The sequence below is a fragment of the Citrus clementina genome, unplaced genomic scaffold, assembly GCF_000493195.1.
Source record: "Citrus clementina cultivar Clemenules unplaced genomic scaffold, Citrus_clementina_v1.0 scaffold_6, whole genome shotgun sequence".
Classification (NCBI taxonomy): domain Eukaryota; kingdom Viridiplantae; phylum Streptophyta; class Magnoliopsida; order Sapindales; family Rutaceae; genus Citrus; species Citrus x clementina.
In genome coordinates, this window is record NW_006262139.1 from 19242774 (window position 1) to 19255840 (window position 13067).

General features: G+C 33.8%; 2 protein-coding genes across 4 annotated transcripts; one reads left to right on the plus strand and one right to left on the minus strand.

Moving 5' to 3' along the window:
- Positions 1–293: 293 nt before the first annotated feature.
- LOC18038466 (DEAD-box ATP-dependent RNA helicase 37) lies at positions 294–4106 on the minus strand. Of its 2 annotated transcripts, none has more exons than XM_006429872.2 (6): positions 4019–4106; positions 2700–3524; positions 2542–2625; positions 1358–1600; positions 614–781; positions 294–437 (listed from the first exon to the last, which is right to left on the minus strand). In XM_006429872.2, the coding sequence occupies exons 2-6, from the start codon at positions 3411–3413 to the stop codon at positions 297–299; spliced, it is 1350 nt and encodes a 449-aa protein (XP_006429935.2). In that variant the 5' UTR covers positions 3414–3524; positions 4019–4106; the 3' UTR covers positions 294–296. The 2 variants fall into 2 exon arrangements, with proteins under 2 accessions (XP_006429935.2, XP_024037734.1); XM_024181966.1 differs by having other exon boundaries at positions 2700–3554; positions 4019–4098.
- A 6099-nt stretch (positions 4107–10205) lies between these two features.
- On the plus strand, positions 10206–13011 carry LOC18038332 (protein WHAT'S THIS FACTOR 1). 2 transcript variants are annotated; one of them, XM_024181634.1, is made up of 3 exons: positions 10206–10638; positions 10813–11880; positions 12665–13011. In XM_024181634.1, exons 1-2 carry the CDS (start codon positions 10331–10333, stop codon positions 11804–11806), a joined length of 1302 nt encoding a protein of 433 aa, XP_024037402.1. In that variant the 5' UTR covers positions 10206–10330; the 3' UTR covers positions 11807–11880; positions 12665–13011. The 2 variants fall into 2 exon arrangements, with proteins under 2 accessions (XP_024037402.1, XP_024037403.1); XM_024181635.1 differs by lacking the exon at positions 12665–13011 and adding an exon at positions 12177–12402.
- The last annotated feature ends 56 nt before the right edge of the window (positions 13012–13067 follow it).

Below are 13067 nucleotides of genomic sequence, written 5' to 3' on the forward strand. Positions count from 1 at the left end.
CAGAATTATTATGTTCCAAGTCACAACAGTTACAGCTTGTCCAAAGCAGACTGCATGACAGAAGGAACACAATACAATGAACTAAGAAATTTCAAAGGGTTATTTTCCTATTACCATCAGGAAAAATAAATATTAAATTGAAACAAAATAATGTTACAGAAGGGAAGAAGTCTTATTTCAACCCCAAAGGCAATAATAATGTTCTGGCAAAAACATGCTGAATAAAAAATAGCACAATACATGCATATTCATATTAATCTTCTAGTTAAAAATGATATTCTAACTAATTTTTTCCTTCAAAAGTACAGATCCGACCAACTCACCTGTTGTGTTCTGTCACCATGAATAGTAGTTGCAGGAAACCCATTCATATACAACCAGTGTTCCAATGCGTCAGCACCTTTCTTTGTCTCAACAAAAACTAATGTCAAAGCTTGCTGCAATTAAAGGAAAAGCAATTTAACTTCAAACCAAAGCCAACTAATACAACCCATCAAATTAAATCAGAATGCATACCGTTGTTCAAGACAGTTTGAATATCAAACAGAATTTCTAGAAACAGAGAATAAAGAATAATACATAACTAAAATAGGCAACTCAAAATTTAAATTACCTTGCCATGAACTCCATTTGCCACCTGTGCATGCAAGAGGTCCATCAGATGGCTTCTTTTGTCTGACTCATGAACGAACTCAACTCTTTGAACAATTAAATCAGTGCTTGAACCAACCCTTCCAACAGCCAGAAAAATATACTTTGCTAGGAAGTCCGATGCCAATCTCTGCGTGCCAAGAAAATTGCAAAAGAAAATTGTCAGATGAATTGACACCAATTCTCATTTCAACATCTATCATAAACTCCCACTGCAAATGAGAAAACCTCTTCAACATTACATCTTATACAACATATCTCTGTTACAGCAAATTCATTTTCATATTGAAATGGATAAAAGTAGCTTTCACAACTCCAACCCACCCAACATTGGGCCTCCTAAGGACTCAAAACCATGATTTGATTATGATTGGATGAGCAGCACTAGACATGGCAGAAATTCAACCGTCTCGAGCACCAAGATTGGACAACCTTAATACTTTTACTAAATGAACTATACCTTAATACTTTTAGCAGAAATTCAACCGTCTCGAGCACCAAGATTGGACAACCTTAATACTTTTACTAAATGAACAATACCTTAATACTTTTAGAAGTAGTAGTAGTAGTAGTAGTAGTAGCCCCTCCACAGAAAATCATGAATGTCACATGAAGATCGATGCCACCAGTGATTGTAAAGATAAAAATTGTAAAGTGATTGTAGTAAAGATAAAAGCAACTTGCATAGAAAATATAAATTAAAAACCTGTATCTCTTTCGGGAAGGTGGCACTGAAAAGCATTGTCTGTCTCATACCAGGTGGAGGCATATCCATTTGTTGCACTATTTTTCTGATTTGAGGCTCAAAACCCATATCCAGCATCCGATCTGCCTCATCGAGAGCTAAGTATCTAATCATCTGCAATGAAACTCTAGCTCTCTCAAGCAGATCAACCAATCTTCCTGGAGTAGCCACAAGAATATCAACCCCTCTCTCAAGCTCTCGCAACTGACAACACAACAAAAAATCAGTATACAAAACAAAGGTGGGTAGAACAAATATTAAAAAATCTTCAATTTGAAGACTAATATAGCATCAAGACAAAGGCAGTACAATGAAAAACAGCTAATACTATCAAATAATAAATTTATAAGTTAAAAAAAAAACATTAATTAAAAAGGTCATGTGATACCATTCAGCAAATGAGCTTGCATTTCTTACTAGTGAACCAATATAACAAACACCATAAACTGTCCAAAAGAAAAAAGCAACACATCATTCCTACATCCTCTCTCGGATAGAGAAGAATCTTGTCAATCGAAAGCTGTCCCTCTATTTTATTAACACAAAAATTCACCCATCTTTTACACTTCAGACAAGGTTACAGCGACCAACAGAAGATAGAAACATTCACAGCCGAAATGGCCACCAACATCCATTCCAGTCCAAATCAAAGCAATGATCAATAAATCAAAAAAGACTCTAAGCATGGCTCCAAAATCTTTGACAACAAAGAAGAAATGCAAACCACATTGTTATATCTCCAACATATCACCCAAAAAAAAAAAAAAAAAGAAAGAAAGAAAAGAAAAGAGAAATAACAAGAAAGTTCAAATAAATGTCAGAACTCCATCGGCAAACATAAGAGAAAAGCTATCAGTTCAATTTGCATCAATCCCAAATTTCAGCAGTGGTAATAGTTGCAACACAGACATCCTGAAAGCAATTTCTGCAGTTTATGAATTCAAAAAGAAGATATTTTGAGTTGAAGAAAAGTAAATAATTAGTCACAAATTTATGTCAAGCAGTTGTAATTTTAGTACATAATAAACCAGATAAAACAAATAAAGAACACCTAACAAAGAAGACAGGGACCAAAATGTTAAGGATTTCATAATTTTCAAAAGAAGAAAACCAAAAATACAATCAAGAATGAGAACGATGGAAACCTGTTGGTTGATTGGTGCTCCTCCGTAAGCAACCACCACCTTGACACCAGTTTGATAGGAAAATTTCTTGGCTTCAACATGGATCTGCAACCCATAAATGACACAAAATGATTATTACCCAGTTTGAAAAAGTGCAGTGGTCCAAACAAAAATCCTACCTGAGACGAGAGTTCTCTTGTGGGGGCAAGAATAAGAGCCAGAGGATAAACAGTCCGCGATCCACGTGGTCTCTGTACGTACTGCTCACGCATAATCCCACTAATAATTGGAAAACAAAAGGCAGCTGTCTTCCCCGACCCTGTCTGAGCACAGGCCATTAAATCTCGCCCAGCAATCGATATAGGAATCGCATGACGCTGAACAGGCGTCGGTTTGACATACTTGCACCTCCTAATATTAAGATTCAAAGCTTCCCCCAAATCAATTTCTGCAAATGTATTAACTGCCGGTGGCACATTTTCTCCACTTGTCTCCACCGGAATATCCTCATAAGCATCAAAATTAATACCCGTGTTTTCTTCTTCAGCAACCGGCTGCTCTGCACCAACATCATCACCAAACGGGTTCACTTCACGTTCCCTTCGGTCCCAACCCCCACTTCTATTATTCCAACCACCGCCACTTCTACCACCAGAGCCGTAACCCTGACCACGCCCAAAATCGGGCCTTGAACCACTGCCCCAGCGGGGGCCACTGGCAGGTTCAGTAGATTCTCGTGACGAAGCAGGAGGTTCAGAAGAGGTTGGTGGCTTGTTACGGAGATGTGGCGGAACATAAGTGGATCGAGTGGGACGAGGTAAGGCACTGGTATTAGAAGAAGCAGGGGCCGCATTCTCAGATGCAGACACTGAATCAGCCCATGAAGTGCTCATAATTCCCAAATTTTAGCTCCCCTTGTTTTAACAATTAACACACAATGCTCCACGTTTCTCAATCGAAATTTCTCGTTTGCTTCCTAACTATTTAGCTAGCAGATCAAAACTCTGAAAAACCAGAAGGCATCTACAATCAAGCTAACAAACCCAAACAAAGTAAAATAGATAGTACAAGGACCACGAAATGTACAACACAATAAATAAAAATTTAAAAAAAAGTTAAACAATTCGACAAAATTTAAATAATATTGTACCATATGCCGCAAGTAAATTAAAATCCTAAACAAATGCGTGCATCAATACTAAGAGAACAAAATCAGCACAATCAGAAACGACAACATTCATACAATGCGATTACGAACCAAAAACAAATTTTCAACACAAAAACGCAAACGAAAACAAATAAAAATTTGCGAGTGCTTGAACATGGCTCGAAGTCTAAATTCGAAGAACTACGAGACGTAAATCTGTAAATACAGAAAAGAAACCCTAATTTTTCGATCCGACACGAAGCAGAAGTTTCGGTTAAAATATGAAATAACGAGAGAGATATTTATCTTTTTTTTAAAAAAATTTTTAAGATGTGGAAAAAAAAAGTTTACCTTCGTTTGAAAAATCAGATGAAAATCAAATCTATTTCTTCGTTTTTTCTTCTTCTTTTCGTTGCTTGTGTTGTGGTTGTGTGCACCAAACAGGGAGATTCCTTATAATTTTAAAATATCTATATAAAAAAAAACACACACACACACTGTTTTTATGGTGCGATCCCTGTTGTTTGCTATAAAATAACAACATTACAGAGGTTTGAATATTCTGACACATAAGTCCTGTTTGTTTCAATGTTTTTATACTTAGATCCGTTGACTGTCGTTGACCTTTAATCAAATAATGGTAGAAGGGCAAAATCGTCAGAAATTATTCTAAATAAACAACAGCTACACATCCAAGGTGACATTAAAGGAGATTGTTAACTCTCCCACCAAGGTGAACATATATCATCACTTAATTAATCCCTTACTATTATCATATCAGTCAACAATTTTTTGACAACATAATTTTACAATATTATCTTCGTTTTTAAATATACTTTTATTCATATTTATTATAAAATAAAACATTATAAATTAAATAAATCCTATCAATAGGAATTAAAATAAAAAATTTGAGTACTAAATAAGAAAATATATGCTTTGGTTGTATGAACAAAAAAAAAATAATAACAAGATATTTTTATTATTTTTAAATACTTTTATAATAAATGTATATTTTATATTTTCAAGATAAATTATCAAATAAATAACCCATTTTACCCTCTACTATTGTAAATTTTTTATGCCGTATAAGTTTTGGATATTATAAAAACTATTAAAAGGTAAATGATGTACATTGATTTTAGCAATGAAAAATTGACAATCTCCCTAGTATTAATTAGAATAAATTTTATTTTAACTCAAAAAAGATATGTCCAACAATCCAAGTGAAATTTGAAATGCAAAGTTGATTGTGTCTTCCATTGGTAAAATTGAAAAAGAAAAATTTTTTCCTTTAAATATGGTTAGATTAAGAATAGTCCAAAGTGAAGTTTAAGATGCAAACTGCAAAGTCGATTGTACTGTCCATTGGTAGAATTGAAGATTAAAAGAAAAAAATCAATTGTCCTTTTTTGTCTTTTAAAAATGGTAAGGATAAGAATGACATTTTGAAACCTTGTAATAACTTTTTTAGTGTCAAAATAAAAAATTTTAAAACTTCTGATTTTTTTTTTTTTAAAAAAAAAAAACAAGTGCGGTGTTAAAAATCATGTACACAAAATAAAAGAGGAGCTTGCTATTTACATAATGAGGTAACAAATATAAAACTACAAGCTTCCTTCTCGCACCATCACCACAATCCAAACTTGTCTCCTCACACATAAGACACAACATTAATTAAAAGCTTCACCATCTTATTAGCCTATTTCTTGCGCTGCCAAGGTGATTCCTTCTTTCCTTTGCCAGCAGCTTCATTATGAACTTCACCAACCTCCCCAGTCAAGCTCGGATCATCATCGTTACTCAACAAGTTTTTTCCTTTCTCCCCTTTATTACAATCAGTCATGGAAATGGTATGATCAAAACTTTGCATAATCCCAATTGTGAAAGGAAATCCCTCATGAATTGAGGGATGAACTGAAGAACCTTGATGAGGATTAATAATGTGATGATGTGGATGCATGGCATGTAGATGTTGAGTTCGATGGTGAACTCTCATTGACCCTTACAAGTCAATGCCCATGAAGGAGGCCCTACCTGGAATCGTACCTCCTTGTGATAAATTACCTTCCATTACTTGTATGATCTCACTAATTTAGATCAGAACCATGAATCAATTTCCAGTGTAATCCTGTTGCACATTAATTTAATCTTTTTTCTTAGTCAATTTTTCTAAGGTCGAAGGACTTCATACATTAAAACCAAGCATACCCATTACCTTTTTTCCCCTACCAAAGCTTTTCCACTTATTAAACTAACCTCTACTAAGAAATGTTTTACACACAATTCGAAAATTCTATCACTTCAGACCAAGCAAATATTTGTTTCTATTACCTTTTTATATATTCAATATGTCATAGTTAGCAGTTACCGCTTCACCCATAGATGAGTCAGTTTCCACACCTTTTGTTCCAACTTCCCACAACTCCTCTATTAGTTTTAGCTTTCACTTCCAGTCATTTAGATTTTAAACTTCGCATCCAACGATTCTTATTTTTTTTTATGTTTGTTATCTTATTATATAACATAACATTTGTCAATAAAAGAGTATTAACACACACAGAGAAAGATAAAGAAACAAAGAGTTAGCAAAACGGGTTACTGGGTTATGTTTGTGTCGTGTTAAATTTGGGTTTACTTAAACATGACTCATTTAATAATCATGACAAAATTTTGAAGCACTAACCAACATGAAAATTAAATGGGTTATCTAATAATTCACTTAAAATCTATATATTTAACAATATTTACATCAAACATTTGTACTATATGATATAGTGAGGATATCAATAAAATACAAAAAAATTACAGATTTCAATACATTGAAGATTATATTTTTTGTCTATTAGTGTATTAAAATATGTGTTTTTTTGGTATTTTACTGATATCCTTAATCTAATAAAATGAAGGCCATCTTTTTTTTTTTTTAATGCAACCCACACTTTTAAACCGTGGAGTCTAAAAGAGTTAAAAACTAACTTTTTTAAACCTTATGGTTTAAAAGTATGTCTGCATGATAAAAAATGAAGGTCCGCACTAGAGAATGACTTTTATATATATATATATATATATATATTCTAAGAGTATTAGTAAAGACTCTTTAAATAGGATTTTACATATTATTTGATAAGCCACATTAATAAAAAGAATTTCAAAAAACTCTTTAAATGAGATTTTTTAAATAAGAAGGTCCCCTCTTTTTAATATTTGAAGAATCTTATTTAAAGAATCTTCTAAAGTCTCTAATTTTACATTAAATTATTTTTACCTCATTATTCATAAAGAGAGTGAAGCGTTATAATTGCTAATATTTTAATGAAAGAAAAAATATGATTAAAATAATATAAATTTATTTTTTTAAAGAGTCTTTTAAAAGAGAATTTATTTTTTCACTCTTTTATTTATCACATAAGTAAACAAATAAATATTTGAAGAGTAAAATTAAAAAAAAAATATTTTGATGAAGCTCTAGTATATCTAAATAAAAACACTTATTAATGATAATTTTTTAAACATTTAGCACATGATGTTATAAATTTATTAGGGCTTGTGAAATTATACGCAACAAGAAGATATATGTTTTTTGTTGAACAATAAGCAATACATGGAGATGTTGAAAATGCTAAAGCTGAAACTATAGATTTTGGAATTAAAATAGCAGTAGACATTGGTTTAGTACCGTTAATTATTGAATCATACTCAAAGACCATTATCAACTTGGTGAATAGGTCAAATAGAAGCTTGAAGGAAATATCTTAGTTAATTTGCAAGATTCAAGATTGTATATGTATAAAAGACCACTTCAAAATCAATCATGTCTTGAAAAGTGGTAATATAATTGCTCACAGATTAGCAAAATATGTTGTTACCAATTCAACTACGGAGCAGTAATAGTAGTAGTAGTAGTAGTAGTAGTAAGCCCTCGTAGTAAGCCCTCAACAACCAATCATAAATGTCTCGCGAAGATCAACGTACACCCTCCAACAATCAGAAGGATCGAAGAAGCTACCTGAATTATAGGAAATCTAAATTAAAAACCTGTATCTCTTTCGGGAATACGACACCAAAAGCATCGTCTGTCTTACACCTGAAGGAGGCATATCCATTAATTTGCTCTACTATTTTTCTGATCATTTAAAGCTCAAAACATATATCCAACGTCTGATCTGGTGCCTCTTTAAGAGCTAAATATCTAATAATCATCTGTAATGAAACTCTACCTCTCTCAAGTAGATTAACTAATCTTCTTAAAGTCGCCATAAGAATATCAACGTCCCATCTCTCAAGCTCTCGCAACTGACAACACAATAAAAAAATGAATACAAAAATAAGTTAGGAGGCAGTACAAAATATAAATAAATTTTTGACTTAAAAAACAGATATATAGCATAACAAACGACGACGACAGTCCAACGAAAAACACCTAAAACCATCAAATAAAATATTTATAAGGTAACAAATAAACGTTTTTTTTCATAATTTCTAAAAGAAGAAAAACAAAAATACAATTAAGAATAAAAACAATAGAAACATGTTAGTTCATTAGTACTCCGCCATAAGCAACCACTACCTCGACGCTAGTTTGAAAGGAAAACTTCCTTCCTAGCTGAGCAACTTCATCGATGCATTAGCAAAAACCAAAAGACAACACAAAATGAATATTAATAAGAATTGAAAAAATTAAAGTGAGGAAAACATAGAACATATATAAAGGGTCCAAACCATAGGCGCCAGAGAATCATAACCCTGACTAATACTATACCCAAAATCAGGCCTCGAACCACTGCCCCCGTGGGGCCCACTAGCAGATCAACAGTACTTCTCATGATGAAGAAGGAAGGAGGTTCAAGTGAGGTTGGTGGCTTGTTACGCAGATGTGGCGGAACATAAGCAAATCGAGCCGCGAGGCGAGATAAAGGTGTTGGTACTAGAAGAAGCAGGGGCTGCATTCTCAGATGCAAAGACTGAATCAGCAGCCCATGATGTGCTCATAAAGTCATAATCACAAAATTTACCCTCTTGTATTGACAATTAAAACACAGTGCTCCAAGTTTGTCAAAATCAAAATTTTGTTTTGCTTTCTAACAATAATGTAACTATCGTATCAAATACCCTGGAAACAACAATTAATGCAAGTATAATCAAGCAAAATAGATAGTAGAAAGATAGCGAAATGTACAAAGGTGGCAAAATGTACAATACAATTTGAAAAAAAAATGTTGAAAGTTGAAAAATCTCAAAAATTATGAAAAAAAAAAATAAAAAAATTTGCATGATATGCTGCAAGTATATTAAATTAAAAAAACAAAAGCAACACAATTAAAAACAACATTTCAACCAACAAAGTGTTAGCTCCACTGGCAATGAAGTCCCCTTAAGTGGCTTGATTGTGTTTGCTCCCCAGTTCGAGTCGTAGGGAAGTCGCCTTTGTTAGGAGAACCTGTGCCTCTCGGTTCGAGCATGGACTTCTAGTCTGGGTTGTGGTACGGGCTTAAAGATGCCTCCCACAGTTGGGGCTCTCCCTAGAATACCTCGTGGTCAAAACCAAAAAAAAAAACAACGTTACATTTGCATGCAAAATTCTTAAACACAAATACGAAGACAGTTAGAAATGCGAGTGCTTCAGTTAAGTTTGAAAAGTTACGAGGCGTAAATTTGTAAATAGAGAAAAAAAAAAGCCTTAATTTTCGTATGCTTTTAGAGATCAGACACGAAGCATAGTGCTATCAGTTAAAAAAGCAGAAAATGTTTTTATCTTCATTTGAAAATCGGAGTGAAATCAAATCTCTAGCTTTCTTCATTTTTTTTTTTACTTCTGCTTTCTGTTACTGGTGTAGTAGTCTGCACTAAATATAAGAGAATTTTGTTTTATTTGGAAATAGGCTGCGGCTAAATTAGTAACTTACAGTCGGTCAGCATGAAACGTTGGATTTAAGGACTGAAATCTAATTGATGATATGTGAATTGTGATTGAATGTCAAAAAACTAAAGAGGAAACATGGGTTGACAAACATAGGCGCAAATGTTGCATTTGGTGCAGCAAGGTGGTACCGGAGACTCTATTGGATCACGTTTTAGATTAGATTATAGTATGGTACCATATTTGGCGTGGCATTGTATAATTTTTTTTTTATAATATAGTTTATATTAAAGTAGTATTATTTTAAATTATTAATAAGAAAATGAAACTATTGATAGTCATCACCAAAAATTTATAGACAATCTATGTTTTAAGTCATACTTGGTGGTGTCATTAGAATTCTCATATGAGCTCTATGAATTAGTACTAATATCATATGATCTCTAGTTTGTATTCAAAACTTTGATGGTAAATCTATGATGAAAAAAAATTATGTTATTGATGCTCTAGTGATATTGTTGCAAAGAGCTCAATATGAGCATAATAATAATAATAATAATAATAATAATAATAATAATGTTATTGATTAAAAAAAGAAAAGAAAAAAAAAAAAAAAGATTGAAAAGGGCCTATGGTAAGAAAAGGAGAAATATTGGGTCATGATAATAAAATAGCAAAACAAATGACGGGATTTCCATTTTTTCCCCTCTCTTTCTCATTTCTTCTTCCCCGTGGTGTTTTACTCTTCACTTAAAAAAACCGAGTAAAAGTAGCAATAAATCTTAAATTCTTCGCTTTGTGTGATGATCTTCAAAACCCAAAATTCAATCCTCTCAGTTGAAAAGCTATTGTCTTTGAAACGACCACATAAACCCTCAGGAGCAAAGGCGAACACTCTTCTTCAGAATCGATGGATAACCAGAGTTCGTTTAAAATGGGTCAAGAACCGAGGCCTAGACCACATTATAGATATAGACACCGATCTAAAGGCCGCTTGCTTATTGAAAGACGCTATCAAGCGCTCTTCTACTGGTTTCCTCACTGCTAACTCCGTCTCTGATTGGCACAAGCTCCTTGGCCTCACTGTCCCCGTTATCCGCTTTTTGCGCAGGTTTCTTTTCTTTCACTTTTTCTTAAAAGAAAATTATTTCTTTAATGGATTTTCACATACCTATTTGGTCTATTTGCTTGGTTTTTTGATTGGTTACAATCATATTTTCTATTCCATTTGTTTTTTTTTTTTTTAAATGGTTGTTATGGTGATTATTTTCTGGGCTTACTGTAGGTATCCTACTCTTTTTCATGAATTTCCTCATAGCCGTTATGCAAATTTGCCTTGCTTCCGGCTGACAGATACTGCTCTGTTGTTGGACTCACTTGAGCAGAAAATACACCTTACTTATGAGAATGATACCATGGAGAGGCTGTGTAGTGTACTTATGATGATGAGGACTAGGACAGCACCACTCCAGTCACTGCATTCTTTAAAATGGGATCTAGGTTTGCCAGATAATTTTGAGAAGATATTAGTTCCAAAATTCTCTGATGATTTTCGATTCTCTAAGACCTCAAGTGGGGTTGCGGGTTTGCAGCTTTCACGATGGCGTGAAGAATTTGCAGTTTCTGAATTGGAGAAAAGTAATGAGAAGAGTGAGATGGGTAATGAGTATAGGCAATTCAAGAGCGGTCAAACAGCATTGGCATTCCCAATGAATTTTCCAAGGGGATATGGAGCACAGAAGAAGGTGAGAGCATGGATGGATGAGTTTCAGAAGCTTCCATATATTTCACCATATGATGATTCTAGGAATATTGATCCAAATAGCGAGCTTATGGAGAAACGGGCTGTTGGGATTTTACACGAATTTTTGAGCTTGACTATTCACAAGAAGACTAAGCGGAACTACTTGAGAAGCTTGAGAGAGGAACTGAATCTTCCGCATAAGTTTACTCGACTATTCACTAGGTATCCAGGGATCTTCTACCTCTCACTGAAGTGTAAGACAACTACCGTGACTCTCAAGGAAGGGTACCAGCGGGGAAAGCTAGTGAATCCGCATCCTCTTGTTAATCTTAGAAAGAAATTTTATCATGTAATGAGAATGGGGCTTCTTTATCGTGCTAAAGGTGTGAATATGATACCTCCACTAAATATATCACTTGACGATAATATTGAGAATGAAACAGAACAAGAAGAGACTGAAGAGGAAGAGATAGAGACAGGTGAAGAATGCTACGAGGAAACCTCAGAATTGGAGGATGAGTCCGATGAAGAGTAACGAATAATGATTATGCAATGGAGCCAATATTTTTACCTGCTTGGAAATGAAGTTATGAATTTTGATTACATGAGGTCAGTGCTTTTAATCGAAAGTGGTTAACTATTGGTTATTCTTTACTCGAGCATGACTGTGACTACCAACCTTTGATTTGCTAAGTCCTGATTCAGTTATGTTTGTTTCTTTCTATAATCTATATGAGATATCCTTACAGCTAAGTTGGGAATGGTTGGTGTTCTTTGGGTTAATGTTCTGCTTTAGTTGCATGATTGCTTAATAATGATTTTTTTTTTCAAAGATGTTTATTAATGATTTTGTATCAATTTTTATAAGATGCGAATTAACATTGAATATTTTGATGAGTGTTTAGTATGAGCAATCAAGTGATTCGCAGAGCTTTGGCCGAGTGGTTGGAACTCAAGCTCTCACACATTGTGAGAGCTTGAGTTCGAGTCCCCATATAGCAATATGGAGACTTATTGCTCTCTCAAATTTGAGTGGAGGCTGGTCTTCTCCCTTATGAAATGTTAGTGGAGTAGACATTCTCGATTATTCGTGATGGTTAAAATGCTTCTTATGATATTAATGTACTCTTGTCCCAGTAATAATTTGATTTGTAAATATCAGTTACAGTCTCATGTAATATGAGTTGTAGTCTTGAGCAGTAGTCTCATGTTAAAAAAAAAAATCAAGTGATTCACTGGCCATTGCAAACTTGTACTGAGCACAGAATGAGAAAATGGTAGCTATGCTAATAGAATATTTTCCAACTTCTTCGATTCATTCAGAACTTCCACTTGAAAATCTTGACTTGCGAAAAATCAAGAATCCATTATCTACTTTTCTTTTTCTCTGCAGGTTTTAACCATCACTCATGTCCGAGGGTCCAAATTTCAAACCACCACATTTGCTGTTTAAATTTAGCTTGGAAACGATGTTGCTGGGTTGCCGTGAAGCAACTTCAAGGAGAGTACTGGAGGGAGAAATCTTCTTGTAGAATTTGCAAATTTTATTACACAAGGAAAAAGAAATAAGGAAATCAAAAAAGTAATACTGACATATCAGAAAAATTTTTAATTCCAAACTTCCAATTCTTTCTTTATCGTTTCTGAGAATGCTAATTCCATTATTCGTATCCAAACAAAGAAAGGGAGACATGGTGATTGCAAGCAGATTTTGCACTCATGAGAGTATTGGGACAATATTATCGATTTTCAACGAACGTGCAAAGCAACCAGCTGATTGATTTAATCCATCCCCA

Excerpts from the sequence above, each read along its gene's own strand:
- LOC18038466 (XM_006429872.2), bottom strand. The coding sequence starts at position 3,413 with ATGAGCACTTCATGGGCTGATTCAGTGTCTGCATCTGAGAATGCGGCC. Across the intron at positions 2,626-2,699 it reads CAAGAGAACTCTCGTCTCAG|ATCCATGTTGAAGCCAAGAA; the intron begins GTAGGATTTTTG and ends TATGGGTTGCAG. Across the intron at positions 1,601-2,541 it reads GAGCACCAATCAACCAACAG|TTGCGAGAGCTTGAGAGAGG; the intron begins GTTTCCATCGTT and ends TTGTGTTGTCAG.
- LOC18038332 (XM_024181634.1), top strand. The coding sequence starts at position 10,331 with ATGATCTTCAAAACCCAAAATTCAATCCTCTCAGTTGAAAAGCTATTG. Across the intron at positions 10,639-10,812 it reads GTTATCCGCTTTTTGCGCAG|GTATCCTACTCTTTTTCATG; the intron begins GTTTCTTTTCTT and ends GGCTTACTGTAG.